The sequence below is a fragment of the Rosa chinensis genome, chromosome 4, assembly GCF_002994745.2.
Source record: "Rosa chinensis cultivar Old Blush chromosome 4, RchiOBHm-V2, whole genome shotgun sequence".
NCBI classification, from domain to species: Eukaryota; Viridiplantae; Streptophyta; class Magnoliopsida; order Rosales; family Rosaceae; genus Rosa; species Rosa chinensis.
In genome coordinates, this window is record NC_037091.1 from 3,340,176 (window position 1) to 3,364,908 (window position 24,733).

The 24,733-nt window shown below is 38.3% G+C and overlaps 2 protein-coding genes across 3 annotated transcripts; one reads left to right on the top strand and one right to left on the bottom strand.

The window, feature by feature from the left end:
• Positions 1 to 1,383: 1,383 nt before the first annotated feature.
• LOC112200807 lies at positions 1,384 to 4,727 on the bottom strand. Its single transcript, XM_040518609.1, has 8 exons — positions 4,613 to 4,727; positions 3,526 to 3,578; positions 3,179 to 3,296; positions 2,771 to 2,843; positions 2,392 to 2,472; positions 1,904 to 1,957; positions 1,715 to 1,750; positions 1,384 to 1,502 (listed from the first exon to the last, which is right to left on the bottom strand). The coding sequence occupies exons 1-6, from the start codon at positions 4,725 to 4,727 to the stop codon at positions 1,933 to 1,935; spliced, it is 465 nt and encodes a 154-aa protein (XP_040374543.1). The 3' UTR covers positions 1,384 to 1,502; positions 1,715 to 1,750; positions 1,904 to 1,932.
• Positions 4,728 to 15,221: 10,494 nt separating this feature from the next.
• LOC112196842 lies at positions 15,222 to 23,717 on the top strand. Of its 2 annotated transcripts, XM_024337310.2 has the most exons (11): positions 15,372 to 16,116; positions 17,009 to 17,273; positions 18,040 to 18,202; positions 18,285 to 19,053; positions 19,178 to 19,601; positions 19,696 to 19,931; positions 20,655 to 20,811; positions 21,132 to 21,359; positions 21,461 to 21,811; positions 22,683 to 22,784; positions 23,132 to 23,717. In XM_024337310.2, the coding sequence occupies exons 1-11, from the start codon at positions 15,599 to 15,601 to the stop codon at positions 23,354 to 23,356; spliced, it is 3,438 nt and encodes a 1,145-aa protein (XP_024193078.1). In that variant the 5' UTR covers positions 15,372 to 15,598; the 3' UTR covers positions 23,357 to 23,717. The 2 variants fall into 2 exon arrangements, with proteins under 2 accessions (XP_040373903.1, XP_024193078.1); XM_040517969.1 differs by lacking the exons at positions 22,683 to 22,784; positions 23,132 to 23,717 and having other exon boundaries at positions 15,222 to 16,116; positions 21,461 to 21,488; positions 21,653 to 21,794.
• Positions 23,718 to 24,733: the final 1,016 nt, after the last annotated feature.

Below are 24,733 nucleotides of genomic sequence, written 5' to 3' on the forward strand. Positions count from 1 at the left end.
TATGGTGAGATTGACATCTCCACCATCTTCTTCTTCTTCTGCAAGGTACACTTCTTGCTCTCTCAGGTCCCTATATGCCCTGTATCTTGCAGCTAGTTCCTCACTTGCCTTGCATTGCTTGAACCAATGCTCAATTGATCCACATCGATGACACTCATCATTGTGGTTGCCTCCCTTTAATTGAGGTGCATGTTGTGCACGTTGAGGGAGTTCCCTAGGAGGATTTGCACCTCCACCACGACCTATGGCGCCACCACCACGAGCTATGGCTCCATAACCACGGATAGGGTTGCCACGACCTCCTCTCCCACGTGTGGCATTGCCACCACGTGTATCCGCTCCAAACTTGCGGTTTCCTTCCTGATTAGGGCGGTTATATAGACCCATACGTCCCTCATGTCCCTTATTCCTAGGGTTCCGCTCCTTGCGCCCTCTTTTGGGTGCATTATAATTCGCCTCATGAACGCTCTTAGTTCCAATGAGCCTTGAATTATAATTCCTCACGAGGATATTATCATGTTTCTCAGCTACAGATATGATATTGATAAGTTGATGAAACCTCGTGATCCGTCCAACATTGACCTCAGTACGGTATTGCTTTGATACCACAATGGCTGAAACGGGGAAGGTGGAGAGAGTCTTCTCAATTCACTATGCCAATAACCTTATCAGACGACAGACAATGACCGTCGTCTGATATGTAAAAAATCTGTCGTCTAGTAAGCTGATATCTGATTGACGTTCAGACGACGGTTAAAGCCCGACGTCAGAAATTCACTCAGACGACAGACACCTAAAAAAAATCTGTCGTCTGAATGTGCTTAAATATGTACAAATTGTAAGTATATGTGGTTAGATATGAAATAGAACGACAGTCAAATGTTGTTATTGTCAAACTCTAGCAACAGACTTTACAAATAATCTATTGTCTGTTTTAATGCGAGATGACAATAAAATGTCGTCTGAATGTGTAGAATTTCCATGTTTCTTTACCAAATCTGTTGTGTGAACTTTATTGAAACAACATCCACTATTAGTTATCTATTGTCTCTATTGTTGTAAAAAGACATTTAAATGTCCTTTGAATGTGTAGATGCTTGAAGTATCTTTGATCTTTCTGTTGTGTGTACTTGTTTCAAACCATAGTTGTTGGTAACTTTCTATTGTTTGATATTATTTAAAAAGACATATAACTTCCAATGTATTATCATATATCCCAATGATGAAAGTCATACTCAAACCATGAAATACAGTTTGTTAACAGCAGCATAAACTAATCTACCCCCATTGATAAAAGTTTCAACACGTTGCTCCGACCTCCTCAAAAGGTCCTTCATGAAGAGTGTACTTGTCCCATGAGAAATCAGCAGTGTATCTATTGCGCAATGGTCAAAGACTTCACTACTTGTTTTCTGCTTCCCTTCTGCAGACTACGTATCGTCTCTACTTCCTAACCATTTCTGCCCTGATAGATCTCTGCTTCCTAAGTGAGGACTACTTTTCTGTGACAACATCAACCAACATTAGTTTAGTTACCATTGGGCTAAACACATGAAATATAAGTCAAACTTTTATAGTCAAATTGCTTGATTAACAGTATCAAGCAGAAAACTCATTTGCAAAACTCAATCGAGATGCAAATGTATAGTTGACTATACTTCATGAATAGAGGTAACAAAAAAATGAACAGGGAAAGGTAGTAGTGAGTATATACCTCAGTCCCTACTTTTCTCTTCTCTTCCAACTCGGCCTTGTTTCCAGCCAAGAACATTATTAAAGTTGGATTTGCTAATATCAAATGAGAAGTAAAATAAACTTGAGTGAGTTAGTAGTCTTTAAGAATATTAGTTACTCAAGTTATATCAATCCAAAAAGTGGTCACTCCAAAACTTTTCAAATGTACCTTGTCTTTGCAATTCAAAAACCCACTTCTTAGCTCGCTAAAAACAAATGACTCCTGCAGCCAAAAACAATATGCATCAAACTGATTACACTTAAACAGTGCATAACTCATATTACAAATCACCAAAGAGTCTCATATCATTTGACAGATAAAGTCTAAGCAACTCATATTGCAGATCATTAATGACATAGTCTTCGATCATTTGATAGATAAAATTTTAAGGCTTACAATGAGCACACAAGTGGCTCATTCTGCTTTCAAAAGTTATATATCAAAGATGCTATAGTCTTTGCTTCAAGAGTATCAAAAACAGAAAAACTTCAAGTCGATTACATATAATCTGCAGATACTTATAATGGAACCATTGCAAGGACTGTATAATGTTGAAACTTGAAAGTCTAATGTTCCGTGAAATTACAAACACGAACTTGCAAAAACCAGCAACACATAAGGACATCTGAACCTAAATTGGAGAGTTGAATGATTACCATGCTTGTGATATCATAGACCAACAGCTGCAGTTGCACCGCTGTAATACATGGGAGCCAGGCGATGGTAACGTTCCTGACCTGCAGTGTCCCATATAATAGAGTGAATCAACCAACATATATTCCTCTTGCTATAAAACAAGTAGACTACTATGGACTACAGGAATTTATTACTACTACATCAATTTATCATTACAACATGTAAATGCTCCTACATGCTTCAAATGAAAATGTTCAAGACCTTTTTTTGTTAGTCATATTTGAATTAATGATCATGTCACTACAACAAATAAACCACGTAGCGAGCATGAATCTAGTAAGCACCAGTGCAGCAAAATCTGTACTAAACCAAAATAAACTAATAACATTAATAATTTACCACAACAGAGCATCCGAGGAAGAGTCATCATGGGGGCAATTGTCCACTAAGTACACAGAATCATTTGATTGTACTGCTGAGAAGATAAAAATAAATTGTTTCATATCCAGATAAGCATACATATACACTATGCTCGAAAGTAATCTTGAGAACCAAGACTTACAATTACCAACCCCAGCCTTTGTTGATAATGCCTCTTTGTCCAGTAATTTTCAGAGCTTGAAGAATAATATTGGTCATCTTCTCTAGTTCTTGAAGAGGCTGATACAAGGCACAATAAAAGAAAGAAAAATGGCTGGGGTTGAAAGTAGTGTGAGGACTAGATACTAGTTTATAAAGAAACTAATCTGTTAATCCTAGCACATGCTTTCTTTCATCTATACAAAAGTGTGAGGACTAGATACGTACTAGTTTCAAACAAAAAGCTGATGGAGTTGAAAGTAGATAACATAAAACCATCCTTATCCCGTAAGCCACCAAGCCTCATTGCAAAGTTATATTGAATAGATATACAGCAAGCTGAGTTCTACGATACACAATACACAACAGACACCCTTAGTTAAAAATCACAACAAAGACCTGAGCTAGTAAGGAATTGAAAGCAAATGGTAATGCACAATTAAAATTCAAACTACATTAAATAATAATGCATCTGAATGTCTGCAGACTATAGGACACCTTTATGGATAAAACAATGTACATAAAGTCATTAAAGGAAAAAACTGACAAGTATAAAATGGAGAAATTAATCAAACCTGGAAGTGGGGAAGAATTCTATGCTCCTTATAGTAGGAACCCATCCTTCCACCTGTAGCAGAAACCAGACAGTATTATGGAGAATATATAACAGTAACGTCAAAAAGTAACTGATAATATGAATAATAAAAAGGAGTATTATCATACATATATTTCATGTAGAAAGGGACAACCTATCCTTCCAATCCAAGTTAAATATCATCAATAATCTAGAAGATCTGAGCAACATTGATTTTGAAAGTACAACACAAAAGATTAGTGATAATGTATGTAGAGCCCTAGAAGCTTGAGTAGTAAATTTATAAGGAAGAAATAATAGATATTATGGGGCTTCTGGCCTTGGGAAATACCATATCGTGATTAAACTGATTCTTATTTTTCTCACTTTCACTCATTCAATTACAGCCACAGCAGACCCTAGTAATACTCCAACTTACACTGCCTCTTGAGAAAAGAATTATTAATTCCAAGACTCCACGGGTTACTTTAGATTAAGCCTATAGCCAAAATGCTTTCAAACTAATGAGAAGACCAAGATCTCAGCTTTCAACCAAGCTTTCAACCAAATAAAAATATTAACTACATCAAATAACAACAGAATTATTTCAAAGTTAAAGTGGTTCCACTTGATTATTGGATATTCAGAAGATTAACAACATAAAGAAGTGGTTCAAAAGGATCTGCTTTTGAGAATAAGAAAAGGAGGCATCTACCAAGCTAGTAGGGTTGTAGTTGTAGAGTCACAGTGGCAATCAGAATATCAGTATGCTGACCATATGTAACCTTGACAAAAGAATTACAGATCGAAAAGAACAATAACCAATAAAAAGAAATACTAGATGCACTTGAATTGCAAATGCCCAATAAAAAGAGTTTATATCAGCACACAAGACTATCCAAAATAAAGGGAATCATGCCAATCAATACCAAATAGTGATTGCAGCAGGATACAAATATACACGTATCAGACCTTGCAAACAACAAGCATGAAACTGAAACTTAACAAAGATAGTTAAGCAAAACAAAGTTTAGATAGGTAATGACCCAAAAAGTGCAAATGCAAATGGAAATAAAATGCTAACTAACCTATCATCTCCTTCTTCGATTCACGAACACCCCGCAATTCGAATCCAAGGGATTGGTTAAGCTCCTTCACCGATTTCAGAGACGAATCGTACCTTCGAAAAGAAAATTTGAACATAACCCAGACAAAAGATAACCTTGTATCCCCAATTCGAATATAACCCAGCAAACACAAATCAAATTTGAATAGATATTTTCAATTAAAACCCTAAAACCCAATCCAAAAGAAACTCTAAATAAATTGATTAACAGTGAATCGAAAGGCTTACCCAACAATAGTGAAACAATACGGATTGAAAGCGTTGAAATCTTCTCAACACCAACAAGAAGAACTCGTGAGAGGGATTGAGATGGTTTGGCTGTATGGTTTGAAAAAGTGATTGAGATGGGTTCTATGTTTGTCGAAGAGAGATGGGGGAGATTGAGTTTTCAGTTTTGATTAGAGGAGAGTTTAATGGGGGAGATCTGCCAAGAAATTTGTGTTGAGCTGGGTTCTTTTGTGCCTAAGGGAGAGCAAGATAGATAGGGTTTCTCAGATGTGGAAGAGAAAATTTTTCAAAGGGTTAAATTTGTCGGGGAGAGAGAAATAGCTTTAAAATTTGGCATATATCCCTTCATGTTGTGCCAAAAAAACAAACAGCTATGACAAAAAAAAATTATCTCCTTTGACGAGACGACAGATAAATGTCGTCTGAACAAAAAAAAAAAAAACAGATACAACACGAACCGAAATCAAATTTATCTCCTTTGATTAGACAACAGATAACTGTTGTGTGAAGACAAACCTAATTCTCAAAGCTAACTTACCATGGTATGTTGCTATATTCAGACGACAGTTTTTACACTGTCTGTCGTTAAAATATATCAGACGACAGAAACCAACCTGTCTGTGGTCTGATCTCTGTCGTCTGATGAGGTTATTGGCATAGTGATTAGCTCTTGCTCTGTGACAAGTTGTCCACAGAATCTCAACATGGATTGTAAGCGAAGAGCCTCTGAATTATATTCAGCAACAGACTTGAAGTCAGCAAAGTGCAGATTGTTCCATTGAACCTTCAAGTCAGGGAGGAGGGAATCTTGGACATTGCCAAAGCGCTCTTCTAGCGCTACCCATAGCTCTCTTGCATCCTTGATCGACATATACTCCAATCTGAGTGCCTTATCCATATGGCGTCGCATCAAGATAACTGCTTGAGCATGCTTTGTAGATGTTCGGTTGAACACAAGATCCGGGTTAGGTGCCTGGATTATGGGTAATATTCCCTTGGAAGTGAGATGATTCTCAACATCGGTTACCCAACTGTGGTAATCCGAGCCTGTTGAGTCAAGCATGGGAAAGTCGAGTCTAGGTTCATTCGACATCTTGACAATAAGAAGAGAAGATATATTAGTTTCGGAGTTAAACTTCCACGAAAACTAAAACAATAAGATTTCCGAGCTATGCTACAAAGAAATCAATTTCCAAGAATCTCTTTTGGATTAGACCAAACAATAATGTTTTAATATGGTCACAATTTGATACTTACGGACGCTCTTAGTCCAAGCATTGTGAACACTCTTGGTTCACACGAACACTCTTAGTTCGTTTAATTATGAACACTCTTAGTTCATACGAACACTCTTAGTTCGTTAAGTGTGAATCCCCACAATTCCGCTTTGTTAAATATCAAAATCATTTGGCAACATATATTCCAATATTATGCAGAAAATAAAAGGAATTTAAAGTACAAAAAGCAGCAACTTTAATTACAAAAACTTACTTGAGAATTCGGGGCTTGAGAACACGCGCATGTTGATGCAGGCGTGCGTAAAGATTTTTTTTCGGGTTTCTGCTGATTTGTTAGGCTGATTTGCGGCTCACCCTTTTTTTTCTCTTTTTTTTTTCTCTCTCCCCCCTTTTTTTTTTTTCTTCTGGGCCGGCTGGGTCCCTTTTCTTTTCTTCTCTTTTTTTCTTTTTTTCTTGGGCCGGGTCCCTTCTTTTTTCTGTTTTTTTTTTCGGTCTTCTTCTTCTTCGTTTCTTCCCTCTGTTCTTCTTCGTTCGGTGCTGCGCGGGCTGTGCAGCAGGAAGTTGCAGAGCGGAGGGCTGCTGGGCAGTGTTGGCTGGCAGGGGTGTGTCGCTGGTGGGATGGCAGGAGCGCAGGGGCTTTGCGGCAGGTTGTGCAGGCAGGAGGGATGGAAGATGCGCGGGTGTGTGGGCTGCTGCGGGGAGCTGGGTGCGTGGGCTGTTGCGGAGCTGATGCGTGGGTTGCTGCAGGCTGGTGTGCAGCAGGAAGATGCAGGGGAACGTGCGGCTGTGCAGTAGGAAGTAGCGGGGGCTGCTGTGCAGGTTGGCAGGGACTTGTGGTTTGCGGCAGAAGGATGGGGTAGAGCGTAGGGCTGCTGTGGGAGGCTGGCAGGAGCGGGTGTGGCAGGGGATGTGCAGTGTGCAGCAAGGGTTGAAGGCTGCGGCAGGGTTTTTTGTGTTTATGGTTTTTTTTTTTCGGCTAGAGTTAGAACTCGTGCTGATAACGTGTTGTAGGAGAATAGAATTGTGTGTTATCATTGATAATAGGAGCCCTTTAAATAGGGAGTTACAAGGTACCCAAAAGGTAATAGAATCCGATTACAATTAAATACCTAAAACACATTCTTATTACAACTCTAAACCCTAGTTTGTAGAGGCACACATTATGTCGATATCCTTCAACTATACGTGTATTATTCATACATTTTATCAATAGTTCGTTGAAAAGTTCGACAAAATATTTTAATTAATTAATTATTATTTTTAAATTTAATTATTAATTTATATTCATTTTTGTTCAATAATATGTGTAAAATATGAAAAAAAAAAATGTAAAAGTCATGTATAATACTTTTGGCTTTAAAAAGATGGAAAATTTAACTAGCTAGTCCATTTCAAAAGTACGAAGGATGGAAATATTTTTAATAAAAATATAACTACGTGTTTTATTCGCATATAGTACGAAAAATTACTAAGTATGTTTGCCACCATTATGCAGTATAGGTGATGAAGCAAGAGACTATGTCCCCTCTCGAAGCTTAACCATGGAAGAATATCTCTTTGCCAGTTCTTTTGTAATAAAGAGAAACGCACTTTTATAGCTCAAGATGAAGTAAATCTACGACGTTTGAGACATTCAGTATTTTGAACAATTATATATATATATATATAGCTAGTGGGTCATGTTTCTGACCGGTTAAAACTATCATATGGGTTTTCTCGGCCGGTGACTTCTGGTCCGGGAGAGGATGATAACAGGGGCTAGCGGTGTGGCTCTATGGCGGAGGCTTGGTCAGGGATGGAAGTCGATGGCTTTAGCATGGATCGTGGTGGAGATAACCGATCTGGTTCCTTTCTTCGTCGATCGTGGGTGAGAGCTGGCAAGGACTTCCGATGTGGTGCGATTTGCCAGCGTGGCTCTATTTGCAGGTTGTTGTAGGTGTCTCGGCTAAGGATGGATGCTGGGCGGTGGCTGGGTTCTTGATTTCATGGAAGAGATGAGCCCAATGGGGTTCCGATTCTTCTCGGGGTTCGATCTTGGACGCCAGCTAGGTTCTGGTGTGGTTGGCTTTGTGGTGTGATGGTGCTGTGGCGTTGGGATGATTTGCGGGGGCGGGGCAGTGCAAGTGGAGGGACGGCGGAGCGTGCAGGCACTGGCGGCAGCCTTAGTGGATCGCGTTGATGCCTTGGTGGATTGCAGCGCTGGAGTCTTATGGGGAGTGGTGGTTGGGCCGGACCTTTGTGTTAGGGCCTAGCTATTTGGGCCTCTATTTGTTTTTAGTTTTGTTTGGTTTGTGTTTTTCAGTTTTTTGCAGTGTTAATAAGTCCCTACTTGTTAGGGTTAGTGTCATGGATTCTGACGAATGGTTTGAGTTGGATGGTTGGTTTAGGGTTAATAGGATACAGTCTTTTGCAGGCTTTTGGCCGTGCATTTTATTATCAGCCTGTGCTGAGGTTTCTGGGATATCCTGGGATGGCCCACCCAATAGTTATCTATTGTGGCTTGACCCTATCCCAGTCAATGTGACTTATTTTGGCCTAGCTAATTCGATTAGCCATGCAATTTAGTATTCGTCGTTGGATTCATTGACATACCAGTTTAGTGTCATTAGAGTAAGTATGCGTAGTACTAGTCAGTTGCTGCTTCACTCGATTGTAAGCCCGTGTTTGGGAGCTGTAATTGTGGCAACGTTGTAATTGCAGTTTTAATGAATGATATTTCACCTGATAAAAAAAAATAAAAAATTGAAGAGCTAGTTTGAGAGAGCCACAAAATCATGATCCAACTATGCTCAAATTTAGGAGTTGGTAGCCATTTCACTATTTTAGCAACGTACTTAGGGGCATGGTTGGAGAATTATACACACACACACACACACACATATCCTATCCAGAGTGAGACCTCGCTCTGAAATTAACGTGTGAGGTTGGAGTTTAGAGTCACTTTTCGGTTTCATATCCACATCTCGACCGTTCAGTTTTTAGGTACTAATGTATAGATCATCTCTACAAAATTTCAGCCAAATTGATGATCTTTAAGGTATCAAACTCACTTAAACCAATGGACGAACTGAATCTGTCCACCTTGAACCATAGTAGCTTTAAGGCAGTTATCAACGCCTTAACGGCCATCAATTTGGCTGAAATTTTGCAGAGATGATCTATACATTAATTAGTATCTCAAAACTGAACGGTCGAGATGTGGATATGAGACAGAAAAGTGACCCTAAACTCCAACCTCACACTTTAATTTCAGAGTGAGGCCTCACTCTGGATAGGATCTGATACCTCACACGTTAATTTCAGAGTGAGGCACCACTCTGGATAGGATCTATATACATATATATATATATATATATATATATATATATTAGTTTCTCTCTAAATTTCAATTACAAGATAGAAGTAAAACAAATAAGCCGAATCTCCTTAAGTTGATGACTACGACGGTATGACCAATACAAACACAAATTAACAATTTGATCTCACAACGAACTTGAAAGATTACGACCTAACTCGAAGTACTCAACTAAATCTCTTCACAAAGATGCAGAGAATGAGCACTTTAAATATATATATATGTGTGTGTGTGTGTGTGTGTGTGTGTGTGAGAGAGAGAGAGAGAGAAGCAATTATTCGCACTCAACACTGCAATAACACAATGAGAATCCAAGACAGCTGCATAATATTTTAAAAGACCCATTTAAAAAGAGTAATACTAGGTGAACACCTTGTCGCCTTGTTGGGTACAACTTGCATTGATCACTAGGGTTGTCAATGGGTCGTGTCGGGTTGGATTCATGTCGGGTTAAGATATTTATCATGTCGCAAGATACAAATCCAAACCCAACCCATTTAATAATCGTGTCAAAAATTTAAATCCAAACCCAACCTATTTATTAAACAGGTCACCCATTTAATAAATAAATAGGTCGTGTCGTGTCGTGTTAGATAAAATAACCCATTTAAGGGTTAACAGTGTGACCCATTTAACTAAAAAAATGCATAAATTTATTAAATTCACTAAAAACTCCACAAGACAAAGAATATAAATAATTATATGGAATTCATAACTAACTAAATCCAATAATTATAAAGCAAAATATTTTAAATTGTTTAATCCTATGATCAAATACTTCTAACGTCCAATATTTCAAAAAGAAATATAGCATAATCGGGTCATACAGGTTCACTTCGTGTTGGCTGGTTGACCTGTGGCCGACCCATTTATTAAATGGGTCATGACGGGTTGACCCACGACTGACCCGCTTTTTAATCGTGCGGGTTCAACCCGCTTTATTTCGTGCCGGTTTCGAGTCGTGTCGGAATTGACAGCCCTATTGATCCCACCTTATGTGGCAGATGATAGCAGAAAGTCCAACATATCATAGAATTTCATGAACTAACATTACTGTGTCATATCAGCTGCACATAAGGTGAGATACAGGTGGTACCCAAAAAAGTGGTTTACTTAGCATTATTCATTTAAACAAGCATCCTCCCACACAAAAGTTTCCAAAATAATAGAGATGCGAGGAAGAATATATTTAGACTAGATAAGCTTACATGGGGAAGAAGAAATTCAAAAGCTTCGTTAGCTACTGGAACCAGAAGAATCAACTCAAACAAAGAAGAATAATGAAGCCGTCAAACAAAAAAGGACAATTTTTTTTTCTTTTGACCAAAAAAAAAATATATCTATAATTTTCTAATTTGATTAGTAATTTACTTTTACACTAATGCATGATAATCTAATCTATAATCGCTATCAAGTATATAGCAAATGTGCCCAGTACCATTTGGTCTAGTGGCATAAGTCTCCCCTTTGAAAGTGGGAGGTCGTGAGTTCGATTCATAAAAAACTAGTTGTTGATATGATAAAAAAAAAGAAAAGTATATAGCATATGCAGGTTCATTTAATTCATTTCATTTTGTAGGTACGTTCCTTCAATTTGGTTCAAATGAGTCAATAATAGGATATGTGAAATTGTGGAAAGTTTTGGGAAATTAAAATACAAGGAATTGATGTGTGATTCTATTCTGGCATCATTCTTCAAACGAAGCGTCTTATTTTAGTTCTAACTGAACAACAAGTGTGGTTTGGGCTAGACCTGTTAAGGGTCGAATTTTATTTCAACTTTAATTTAGAAAAGTTTTTATTGGATGAGTTTAGATTTGATAATTCAATCCACTAGATAAGCTTTGGTTGGGGAATAGAAATTCAAAAGCCTCCTTAGCCATGAAATCCATATTAATTTGTAGTCAATCATATTCGAAAAATTAGCGGTTAGAATTAGAAGAATCAGCTCAAACAAAGGAGAATAATGAAGCTAAAGCAAGACAAGAAAAATTCCAAGCCCCAGTTTGAAAATATGCAGGAACCAACATCCCGTATATGCTTGGATAACAGGAAAAAAAAAAAAAAAAAAACGCTTGCTAAGATAAACATTTGGTTTATTCAAAAAAAAGAAGAAAACATTTGATTGGGTTTCGTTAGTATTTGTCATGAGTTAAGGCCATACTCCTAAGGTAAAAAATGTAGCAACTTTGCCGCAAAGACTATCTGAAAAGGAATCTCGGAGATGTGAGGAAATGAAGGAGAGAATAAGGAACCGAAACTGAGATCGAGCCAAATTCAATTCATTTTGGCTATGACAAGGTACTTTTTCGTGTTTTGATTTGGCAAGCCCACGCACTGCGTTTTTTTATTTTCTTTCTCTTCGGTTTGGTGTTTGAATTTTTTTTTTTTTTAAATTTGATAAAAAAAAAATTTAAAGAAAAAAAAAAGTGCGGTAAAAACTTATATTCAAAAAGTTTAAATAGGTTTTTAACTTTCTATGGGTCCCACGCAATTTTGCATGGAGAAACGAATCAATACAGACAATGTGCTTTAGGAACGATAGGTTATATATATACAGGTGCGAGTAACAAATTTTCTCATTTGCTAAACCAAGAAAATGGGGAGTTCGAGGAAAAACTGGGATCAAAACATGAAGTTTCAACAAAAGTAGTCTGAGAAGGCCAAGGCGGCCAAGACGCGGCAGGCACCACCATCGCCCCCACCTGCCGTTGAGCCACCAACTGCAACTCTCCGCCGCACACGTGCAACCTGCCACAGCCGTCCTCAAGGTCGTGGCAACACTAATGCCCGACATCCAGTGATTTTGACCGTTGCCGCAGACTCGGAGACTGAAAGCGGCTCATCGTCCTCCAACACATCTCTCTCTGACGCGACCGACAAGGAAGACAAACCTCTGGACGACACTGTCGACGGGTAAGTTCATTTCCGGTCAATTTCATGTGCACCGAGTGAGCTAGGGTTTGAATATTATCTGAATCAGTTCTTGTTTGGATTTGCAGGGAATGGAGGACCGGGTTGGATGATTTCCTTGAGGCTTTTATAGAGGGCCAAGAAGGCGAAGGAGGAGGTCGGTACCGTGGGTTATTTCTATCTCCCGTTTCATTATGATTATGATATGGTTTATTCATTCTTGGTGGTTTGTGGCAGCCTCTATTGTGTTTCATGCTACTGATAAGTTGCTTGGCATACCGCTTCAATCTTCTTGCCCAAAGATTCAACCCGTAGCTGTGCAAAATGTAGGTGTAGCTTGCTTGATAGTGATAGAATTAATACTTTCATGCTCCATCCGTGAATGTTCGCTAAAGTGCGTTCGCGAGATGAGGTCACTGCGGAGAAAAGTTCGCGAAGTAAGTTGGTCGGGAATGTTCGCTAAACGTGTGTTCGCGTGATGATGTCACTGAGGGGAAAAGTAATAAGCGAGTTTGCTGAGAAGTACGTAGTGTTCGCGAATAACAGTTCGCTGAATAACTAAGTCTATTCGCTAAAGGTTGAGTTCGTTCGCTATCGCGAAATATGCTGCGGTGAAAGATATTTTACAGCAACTTGCATTACTATTTGCTCCACTCAAATTAAGCTAGATATTTTGTATCTAAAGTACTTTTAATCTAGTTTAATATACTTTTATCTTAGATATTTTGTAGGTTAATCTTGTACCCTATATAAGGGAAGAGATGGTTGATGTAAAAGTGTGAACAAGTTCAGAAACTCAAGTACACAAGTTTGCTGGGTTAAGTTGATTTGTTCTTGCTTCATTTGCTACTGCAAATTAATCAAATTAACAAGTTGTGGTTTCGATTATATTTTGTTCAAATACAAAGTAGAAGCAATCAAAATTATATTTACAAATCAATATCAACATGGTATCAGAGCTCTGTTGATCAATATCAACTGGGTAGTATCAACTGTTGAATAAAAAAAAACCAAACACAAGTTACTGATGGGATAGTGGCATATCTCTCTCTCTCTCTCTCTCATAGCACACAATTAAACCCTGCAAGCTCAATTGGTTAGCCGATTCTTCTAAAAAAAATTTGGTTAGCCGATATAGTATAAGTGAATAGGGCAATCTCGCATAAGATTGTATCTAAAAGCTAACCTAATGACTCGATTTTATACAAAACAACTAATTTGTCCACCTCTATAGATGCAATTGGCAGACGACTCTATATTACTCAAAATGCTATGGGTGGACTTGGTGCGCGCCATCGATTTGGTTTAAGGGCATTAGCCTCTAAAGGAACCGATGGTTTTGGTTTCCTATTTTCTACAATCAAAACCAATCACAAAATTTAAAAACCGACACTATCGGTTCTGTTTCAGTTCAAATTTGGTTAATATCATACTATCCGTATTAACTTTTCGCAAATTACCAAAGAACAAAAAAAAGAACAAACAAAATTGTAGTTCAATAGTAAAAGTAGAATAGAAAGATTACAAGAATAGCTTAGCAAAGTAATTAGTTCGATGCAACGAAACTTGATCAATCTGCAGCAAAAATTAAACGACAAAACACTTCGCTAGAAATGTTGAGTACAATGGTGAATGATATGAAACATTTTTTTATCAATTTGTATTCCTTGTTAACGTGTAGTAAAGAACTATAGAGTAGATACTATGACATCAGCTAAAGTTTTCATAAGAACAACAGATTTATGCAATATATATGCATATTCCAGTTTTGGATTTTTGGGTTGGGGGGACCAAATCCAGTAAATAAACAACTATTACCACGTTGTTAAGTAATATTCATTCACATGAGGAACACTAGATTCTATATTAGCAAATAAATCAGACTTTAAATCATCTTACCATAAAATTATTGAAGCGTACTTGAATTTGGCCAACTCCTGCAAGTTCATTATTGGCTTTGTTGATCTATCAAGTGAAGTTTCTCCACTTCTAAAATGCATAAAACAGTAAACAAGATTCACCTTAATAATTTAACATACTAAACCACTGACAAAAAAACTATTAAAAGAACTATGAAGCTTAATTAAAATTTCTTACTGGCCTCGACTTCCTCCAACTCCTTATAAAACCCAAGAGTCCCTTCACTTGGCTCTTTGAAAATACCTAGTACTGAATGCCCTGCAATCTTATAACTTGAGCTATATATATATATAGAGGGCTTCCACTAAGGGATCCCTTTTTTTGGTCTTTTATAGGGATAGGCATTATACCAACTTTTAGATCATATTTTCACATCTTAACCGTTCAATTTTTAGGTCCTAATGTATAGATCACTTCTGCAAATTTTCAGCCAAATTGGTGATTGTTAAGGTATCCAAAACTGCAATTTACACGAACGGACCGAATCTGTCGAACCGGAACCGTTCGTGTTTATAATGGTAAATTGCAGTTTTGGATGCCTTAACAATCATCAAATTGGCTGAAAATTTGCAGAAGTGATCTATACATTAGGACCTAAAAACTGAACGGTTAAGATGTGAAAATATGATCTAAAAATTGGTCTAATGTCTATCCCTATAAAAGACTAAAAATAGGGATCCCTCACTAGAAGGGCCCTATATATATATATATATATATCTTTTGTAAGTCAAGAACAAAAAATTGAATTTTCCCTGACAAGTAATGAGTACATTCCCACATATATTTTGATTACGAAAGGACTAGCCAGCAAGCTAACAAGTTTTTTTTTTTTTTTTTTTTATGGTCGAAGAGAAAGTTTTTTATTTTATTTTTTATCAAAGAAGAACTTCAAAGAAGCTATACATATACAGTACGTGGGAGAAATACAGAAATATACATAATAGTAGACGAGGAGGAGTTTCTAATACATATATAATCTAATACATAACAGTAATTCTACTAATACATACATACGTGGGAGAAATACAGAACTATACATATACAGTAGAAAATTTCCCAAAAAAAAAGAAAAAAGTATAAATACAGTAGAAAGGGCTAAATTCTAGGGTTTCTCTTAACCAGGACATTATTATTCACAAAGGAGCGGTCGGTCCTCCACCTCGGCGCTCCTCTTTCGATTCCATTCTTCCCTCCAATGCTAATTTATCCCATCTCTTCTCTCCTCCCAAAACCCTAGACAGATCTCCGATCCAAAGTCCGCTCCTTTTTCCCAAATTCCGGCCCCTAATCTCCAATGCAAGTCCCCAATTCTGAAGAAACCGCCCCGGTAAACCCCCAAACCCCTAAAGACCCCGAAACCTCCGATTCCAGTTCGGCAGTTGATGATGACGACAGTTCCGCTGCCGACGACGAGTCGTCCGTTCTCGATGTCTCCGGCAAAAGCTTGGATTTTTCAATTGGGGAGAATTCCGGCGACGGCGTCGGCGTCGGGGCTTTGTATTTGTACAAAAATGTGTATAATTTATTGCCCAAGTCCGTCGGGAGGCTGAAGCGGCTGAGGACGTTGAAGTTTTTCGGGAATGAGATTAATTTGTTCTCTTCGTCGGAGTTTGGGAACTTGGTGGGATTGGAATGCTTGCAGCTCCGGCTATCGTCGCCGGCGTTTGATGGTCTGCCATTGCATAAATTTAAAGGCTTGAAGGAGCTGGAGCTTTCGAAAGTGCCTTCTCGGTCCTCGGCTATACCGATACTGAGTGAGATTGCTAGGCTCAACTGTCTCACCAAGCTCTCTGTTTGTTACTTTTCTATAAGGTAAGTTCATTTTCTGCTACATTTGCTGCTGGAGATATTTGGATTGCAATTTTATTAGTTAGTGTACAAGTGGGTTCTAAATTGGTAGAGCTTATGGTCCTAGGAACACTTATAAAGTTGTGGTGTTTAAAAAACTAAGCGCCGTAGAGGGAGGCTTAGGTAGGCTTAGCGAAGAGCAGGATGACTTCAAAGTGTGCTTGCTTTAGGTGGGTTTAGTTCTTGGAAGGATATCAATTTAGGATTTTCTTAATGATCTTTGCCATTGATGCCGGTGCTATACGTGGATACTATACATCAATTTAGGAAGATGCCATCTTTGCATGCCATTAATTATATATTCCTGGATGGTATGATGCTCAGCTGCTAACAAACAGTAGTTACAGAAAGGAGAATCGGAAGTAATGGGATCAGGCATTGGGACCTTAATATGGAGGAGTTAAAACAGTGATGCACATCCTGGGCTATAATGTAGGTGCTGCTTGGCCAATTTAATATACTACAAAGACAGTATATCTTAGAATAGTTATTGCATTGATGATTAATTGATTTGAAACGTGTCAACGGTGATTTGGGATCATTTGAGAGGTTCAATCCCATAAAGTGTTGTGTTATTCGCACATCAGAGTTGTGTTGGTGGTCTGGATTTTTGGGATCTGAAAGTAGTGTTTCATGATTATTACGTGGTTAGCTGTTTGTGGATTTTTTGTTTCAAATAATACAAAACAATCATTTTTTTTTTTGATAGAACAAAACAATCAATTTAGATTAACAATGTTTGAATGTCAGGCAATTAGGTCTCTATTACATGGTGACCATTGTTTTTCTCAGTTTATTATGTTGGGAAAAAGTTACCTTTCTTAACTTGGTTTATTTTGTGGTGTACTTCCTGCAGATACCTTCCTCCTGAAATTGGCTGCTTAAGCAAGTTGGAATACCTAGATCTTTCATTCAATAAGATGAAGAGTTTGCCAGCTGAAATTAGTAATTTAAATGCCTTGGTATCGTTAAAAGTTGCCAATAATAAATTATCAGAACTACCTTTGGCTTTGTCCTCGTTGAAAATGTTGGAGAACTTGGACCTGTCGCACAACAGGTTGACATCATTGGGGTCCCTTGATCTTAGCTTGATGCGAAGCCTCCAGAATTTAAATCTTCAGGTGCTTGCTAAGAACCATGAACTAGGAGCATTATAATCAAGTATTCCTTTCAGGTTTTATACTCTTTTTAAAGTACATTAATTCCATTCCAGATTTTAATTCCTTGGATTGAGATTGCTCAACTACTTGAAAATCATATCTGTTGCTCTCTTCCGGGTGTTATTACTTTATCTCTGTTGTGCCCAGCCACCTAAACTCTTTATAAAGGAGTAAAGAAGCAATGTCTGGTACTCTGGTCAACATATAGGCTATTATGTTACTTACTTGTGAGCACACACTTGATCAACTCCTGTTAATATCTCTGCATTACATTCTACATACATCTGTCAAATCATGTTGCAGTTCTCTCTCTCTCTCTCTCTCTCTCTCTAACACACAGACAGCTTAGTTTGTTTCATTTTACCTAATTTCCTTTCATGGAGAAAAAAAAGATGGTGAATTGGCTGGGCTTTCAGGTGAAGTCAAGTGGTAGGTTGCTAGGTTGTGCGGGAAATTAGCTGGTTGTGGGTTACTGGTTGTTAGGTGTAGTAGGGTGGTGGAGGGTTGCTGTACGTTTTTTAAAACTGTTTTTTAATTTTTAGCAAGGGAAAAAATGAGAAAATTTAGGGAAAAAATGTGGGATGTCAGGTAAGGAAACTTGGATGTCTTATATTCTATGCATTTTATTGACTTCCTTATAGAATTATTATTACTTAGCTGATATTTTAAGTTGGTATTTGATATGTGAACTTAGCATGGTTTTGATGGTTCTTTTTTTATGGTTCAGCACAACATGCTTCCCATCTACTGTCAAATACCTTCATGGATATGTTGCAATTTGGAAGGTAATGGAAAAGATATGTCCAACGACGATTTTAGCAGTACCTCAGTTGAAATGGATGTATATGAAACCACCATTCAGAAGAATGATGAAAATCGTTTTCACACAGGTAAGGCTCTCTCTGTCTCTCTCTCTCTCTAATGTGTCTTGTATATTTAGAACCATTCTCATATTGCTTTTATTTGTGACAGGCTTTCATCATAGCTCATCGAGTATAGTTGGGCCTTCATCTAACAGTAGGTGTTTCACAACTCGGAGATCAGCTGGCCGGTGGAAGCGACAGTTCTTGCAGAGGAGAGCTCGTCAAGAACGCTTAAATAACAGCAGGAAGTCAAAAGGTCTGGATCTTCCTAAGCTGCACATGAAGGAGGATGAAGACTGCAAACCAGGCAATATAGATGCTACTTTTGAATCATATCGTGAAAGTGCACTGGACGTTATAAATTTGGATGATGATAATGATAAAAGTTTACTTTCTGGAGAAGATGAAGGTGTAAACGTCTCCCATGCTGCACATCATGACATGTGTTCGAAGGAGGAGCTTTCTGTAAGAAGTTGCTCATCTCTCAGGGTTAACTCTACTCTAGTAGATAATGGTGATAAAAAGGATTGTTACGAGAGTGATGCATCGTCAACTTGCAATCAAGAGGTTACTGGTGAGCATGATGACGTGCCATATTCAGGAAAATCCAAATGCAGTTCAAAGTCCAAGAGGCCACGAGATGGGGATCTTGATAATAGGAATCTTCAGGATCCCAAACGTTGGAAGTGTGGAGATTGTAGTTCAAGCCTATCTTGCAGAAACATGTCTTGCAAATATAGTAATATGTCATTTTGCAGTGCTGAGGACCATCTTCCAGATGGCTTTTATGATGCAGGACGTGACAGGCCCTTCATGCCACTAGAGAGTTATGAGCAAATTTTCCATCTCGACTCACGTGAAGTTATTCTTGTGGACAGGTTATTTTATGCAAGTTTTTATGTTGATGCAGATACATGTTACCCCTTTTGGTTCCTGGGTGGAATGCTAGCTTAACATAATGGCTCTTAACTCTAAATGCTGTAATTTTTATTTTGCCTTCAGGCTAAGGGATAAAGAGTTGGATGGAATTTTGTGCTCTGCCCGAGATATGGTGTCTCAATTGAAGCAGTTAAATGGTTTAAATACAGATAGAGATCGGGATGATGAGCTACAGATTGCATTATATCTTGCTCTATTTGTATCAGATCATTTTGGAGGGACTGATAGGGCGGCTCTTGTTGAAAGGAGACGAAGAGCTGGTGGTGGTTCAATATCCAGGAAGCCTTTTGTATGCACCTGCTCAATTAGGAACTCTGAATCTATTAGTTTGAACCCCAAACAGTCTCCGGAGACTGTTGAAGATATTGCCTTTTCTGATATCTGTGAGAAATCTCTCCGTTCTATCAAAGCCAGACGAAAATCCGTTGTAGTACCTATAGGAACATTGCAGTTTGGTGTTTGTAGGCATAGAGCATTACTACTGAAGGTGATTCTTGTACTGACTTATTCTTTAATATCTATTTATTAGTATGTCTGTTGTATGCCTAAACATCTAGTTTGGTATTACTTTGTTGGCATAGTACCTATGTGATCGGATGGAACCTCCAGTCCCTTGTGAGCTTGTCAGAGGATACCTGGATTTCATGCCACATGCTTGGAATATTATATCAGTCAAGAAAAATGACTCAGCCAAGAGAGGTGACTCAATTAAGGGAGGTGACTTGGTTGAGAGAGATGACTCACGGATTCGCATGGTTGTTGATGCATGTCGTCCGCATGATGTAAGAGAGGAGACAGATCCTGAATATTATTGCAGGTCAGCATCTTACTTATGTATGATTTCTTGGTAATTTCTTCAGTGCTGAATATGAAATGTTGGTTTTGTGTCACTATATTTTACTTCCTTACTGACTTTGATTTGTCTTTGTAATGCTGAGTCTCTCTCATCTCTTTTTCTATTTCTGTTAAATTGACTAGGTCACTTCTAGTCTGATTATCAACTTGGCTTTATTCAGAATCTTATCTCCTTTTGAGCACAAAACTTTGTATTACTCCGTTTGTTGTGGTTCGGTTATAATAAGTAGAAACGCCCAGGTTTTTGCTCTGTTTACTGTATTCTGAACTTGTACATGTCTAGGTGTGTTTTTTGACTTTTTTTTCTTCGTCTTCTTCTTCCTTTTTTTTTTTTTTTTTTTTGAAGTTTTTATTACACATTAACCCTCGCCTCTCTTGGCTGTCTTCAGAATCTTAAGTTTTTTCTATTCCGAATTTCAAGTTTCTATTACCTACCTTCCCTGCTTCCGCTTTTTCTCTATTCAATTGATAATGGGCGCTGGTTTGAGCATCAACTTAGCTGTCCTCAGAATCTTATCTTCTTTTGTTCATTCTTCTTTCTTCTAAACTGTGGTGTGGTGTGGTGTTGTTTTCTTTTTCAATTCAAGTTCCTATTACTGATCAAAAGTAGCAGTGTGTGTCTTTAGTTATATTTATTTCTAGATATTCACTTGTATGAGTTGTATAATATATTTTATGATGGTAGGTATATTCCTCTCAGTCGGGCCAAGGTTTCTTTCTCTGGAAGCAGCCCTGCTGATGTTTGTTTGTTTCCTTCATTGTCCTCTTCGGATGAAACTCAAACTGAATCCGGTAGTTCTCTTATTCGGTGTAAATATGGGTCGGCTGATGCAGCAGCAAAGGTATGCCTTTTGAAATCTAACCAGGCTTATGCAGTTGTATAATTATTTTCTGGCCTTAATGACCCCTAGGCTTCTTAGAAGGTTTCATGATAGATCACATATTCTCAATTTAGTCTCTTGCTTGCATAGTTTTTTATCCAAGTGATTCTTGAAAGTCTATGTTTACGATTCTTACCAGGCTTGAACAAAATTTCATTGTTTAGGTTGTAGCTTATGAAGTTTTCGTTTTATCTTGGTTAGGATTCTGTATGATGTTTCGTTGTCCTTTATTTCATTGTTGCTCTAAATTATAACCGTCATTTTGCTGGGGGATGCTGCAGATGCGTACTCTGGAGGTATATGGGACCTCAATGGATGATATTAGGAACTTTGAATACAGCTGCTTGGGTGAAGTTAGAATTTTAGGTGCTTTGCAACACCCCTGCATAGTAGAGATGTATGGACACAGTATATCATCCAAGTGGGCTCCTTCTATGGATGATAATTCTGGGCACCGTATATTGCAATCTGTAATTTTCATGGAGTATATAAACGGGGGTTCCTTAAAGGTGAAAATTACTTGAGCTGGTTAAAAATTCCATTTTCTTGGTATTTATTTTCATCTTGTTTTAGTTATGTTTTAAAGATTTTCGTTTCCATCATATGACAGGGTTACATAGAAAAGCTATCTAAAGCAGGTGAGAAGCATGTCCCTGTGGAGTTAGCTTTAAGCATTGCTAAGAATGTTGCATGTGCACTGGTGGAGTTGCACTCAAAACACATTATTCATCGTGACATAAAAAGTGCAAACATTTTGATTGATATCGATAGGAAGACAGCTGATGGAACACCTGTTGTGAAGCTCTGTGATTTTGATAGGGCAGTGCCTCTTAGCTCGTACTTGCATACATGCTGTATTGCCCATGTTGGGATACCTCCTCCTGATGTTTGTGTTGGAACACCTCGCTGGATGGCTCCAGAGGTTCTGCGGGCAATGCATAAACAAAATATTTATGGATTGGTAAGTTCTCTGTGCGGTCAGTTTACTGGGAATCTCCTAGATAATTGTGCCTGCTGTATCTTTTTGCACTCAGTATAGTGATGCACTATCCGTGTACATCATGGACACATGTGCCTATAACTGTCCATTTACTACTGTAATTCTACGAGATTTAGTTTGGTTAATTACAAAGCAATAGATGTTTGTTGAAGAAGCATTTATTTGAGTTAGGAGGCTGACGTTATCAGAAATAGGTTATTCTATTTTACTGACAGCTTTTATGACTAAAAGTGAGACAAGTATTTGGTAACTTGGAGGAAGTCTTATAGTTTATTACGCAAAGCTAGAACATGGAACTAGTTTCTGTTACAACTTTCAAGAATCCAGTTAGAGTCTAGTGCTACTTAGCTTTCTGATTGATGCATTATTATCGGAATGAGGTTCTCTGTCTGGTGAGATTGATGAGTTGTCAAACATGTAGCAAGTTCAGCAATTCTCCTGTCACTGCTAATTGGTACAATAAAACTTGATGTTTAAATAACAATCTTCTGCAACAGCATTGATTTGAAATTTTAAGATTGTCTTTGACTTGTTGATATGTTGATGGCCTAGTATATGCCAAGATTGTTTGTGCCTAAATTTTGTGGCAAATACTTGGTTTCCCCTCCAGGTGTTAGTAAACTATTTGTATCAATCAAAAGTACATTACGCTGTTCTTGTGAATTTGGCATGTGAAGCATTTCAGTCTTCTTTTATAAAATATCCTTAAACAGCCGATGAAGTTCCACATGGTCCCTAAGGGTTCCAACCTTGTGTTATAGCTTTCTTCTTTCCCAAGTTGGTGAAGCTTTGCTTCTTCAAAGTGCTAAGTTTCTTTTCTTTCTGTTTACAGGAAGTTGATATCTGGTCGTTTGGATGCCTTCTTTTGGAGATGTTGACTTTGCAGATTCCTTACTTGGGATTATCTGAATTAGAGATTCATGACTGCCTATCGGTATTTCTCTCCCTCTCTCTCTGGCTGGCGAGTAGAATGTTTGAGGGGTCCATCTTGGACCAGTTTGACTTTATAAACTTTGTATACCTGACTAGTTGGTGAAAATAAGTTTTGAGTTATCCAGTCAGTGATTGGAGAAAGTGTGAATATGTTACTTTGAAAAGATATTGCGGCCTTATTCTAGTGCTCCCTTAGTTTGTTGGCTCAGTCGAGCCCTTGTGTGGACATACATTTGTGTTTCTAGGGTTAGCTAATTGGTTTATGTCAAATGCATAATTATTTGTGCTGTCAATATTTGCTTATTTTGTTAACTTCTAACTAGTCTGCTTATTGCTTGTCATATGTAGATGGGAAAACGACCCAAGTTAACAGATAACTTGGAGGCACTCCGGCCATTGGAGAAGCCTGCAATGGCTCAATCTGCTGAAGAGCTTGAGCAAACAGAAGCTGACTTAGATGTACTAAGATTTCTGGTTGACTTGTTCTGCCAATGTACTGAGGAGAATCCGCAAAGTCGTCCAACGGCTGACAGCCTGTACAAATTGTTGCTCGAACGCAGCACCCAGTTATAAGTTCAAGAAGTTAGAAATGCTAGGTTGAGCATCAGGTGTTAATCTATGAACTGCAGATTATGTAGTCTGAGTAATGTACTTTTGCATTAAATTTATTGATTTGGCCAGAGGTTCTGGCATTGTAGTTGCTCTGTTAGGTTAGGCAGCTATGTTGTATCATGTCTTCTGTATGGGAGATTAGGTTTAGGGGGATTGCAGGCTCATTTTCTGTAATCCAATTGAGATTTGTGATTTTTGTAGGTAGGTTCTGGGACATATGCGAGGCTTGGTCATCCTTGTACTATTCCAGACTGTAAGCAGACCAGAATAAACTATAAATGGTCTACAAATTTTAATAAAGCAGATTTTGTGTTGGATATCATTTGGTTTTACATAATTGGATATCAGGCTACAGATTTATAGTTTATACTGATGTTGTCTTGATAACTATGCCAGTTGTGGTAATGCAAAACTGCAATGAATCAACGCAAAGCATACCCTAAACCCGAGGTTAATTGTTTCCTAGAGCCCCCTTCTGCAATGATTATCAACGCGAAGACATCAATAGATGCTGTGGCAGCAAGGTTTCCCTAGTTGATGGACAACGCCCTGTTGATCTTGGACCTTCAATTCTGAAGGACAAGGTTTTGCGGCAATTCATGCTTTTTAACTGGCTAAACTACTGACAACAAAGAATGAAAGTTCATGAAGCACTTCCGACGGGCACGGCCATTGGATGGTACCCATCTTGCGAAGATGCATGAGCGTGCACGCTTCCTGATTACTTTGACAGTGCCATCTAATCGGAACCGGATTAATAACAGTACCTTGGTAAAGCACTGCCGATGATGGCCTCAGTTTGACGGTGTGCAAGAGGCGAGCATGATGCCATTGCAAACCTTATGCTTCTAGGTTCAGTTAGGGATTTCGCCTGTGTTTTAGATCACATTGCTTGATCCAGCTGGGAGGTATTTTGTGTCGATACGTTGAAACTGATCAGGCTGCGGGTTATTGTTGATCTTGGTTAGCATTTCCTTTTCAAACGTAGCTTCACAGTGGAGGATGGGTGGGTGCTTCATTTGTCTTTCAAGTTCAAGAATCTTATGGGAGGTGTTCAAGTTGTGGCTTTATCACATGTGAGCTTGCCAGTAGAAGAGCCTTATGGTCCGGTGTTTAAGGCAATTCAGGCGATACACAATCAAGGGTTCCCAGACCTTATATTGGCCGATGGAACCATGACGTCGTCTATGGTGTTCCACCACTTATGACTACAAGTCTACAATACTAGCCTCTATTAGCCTTGATGACTTTCTCCTTTTGGGGCTGCGCTGTCATGTTCCAATTAGACAACTGGACGAGGTCTCTTCTAGAGTGGAGGCTGCTGCTATATCAGGATAG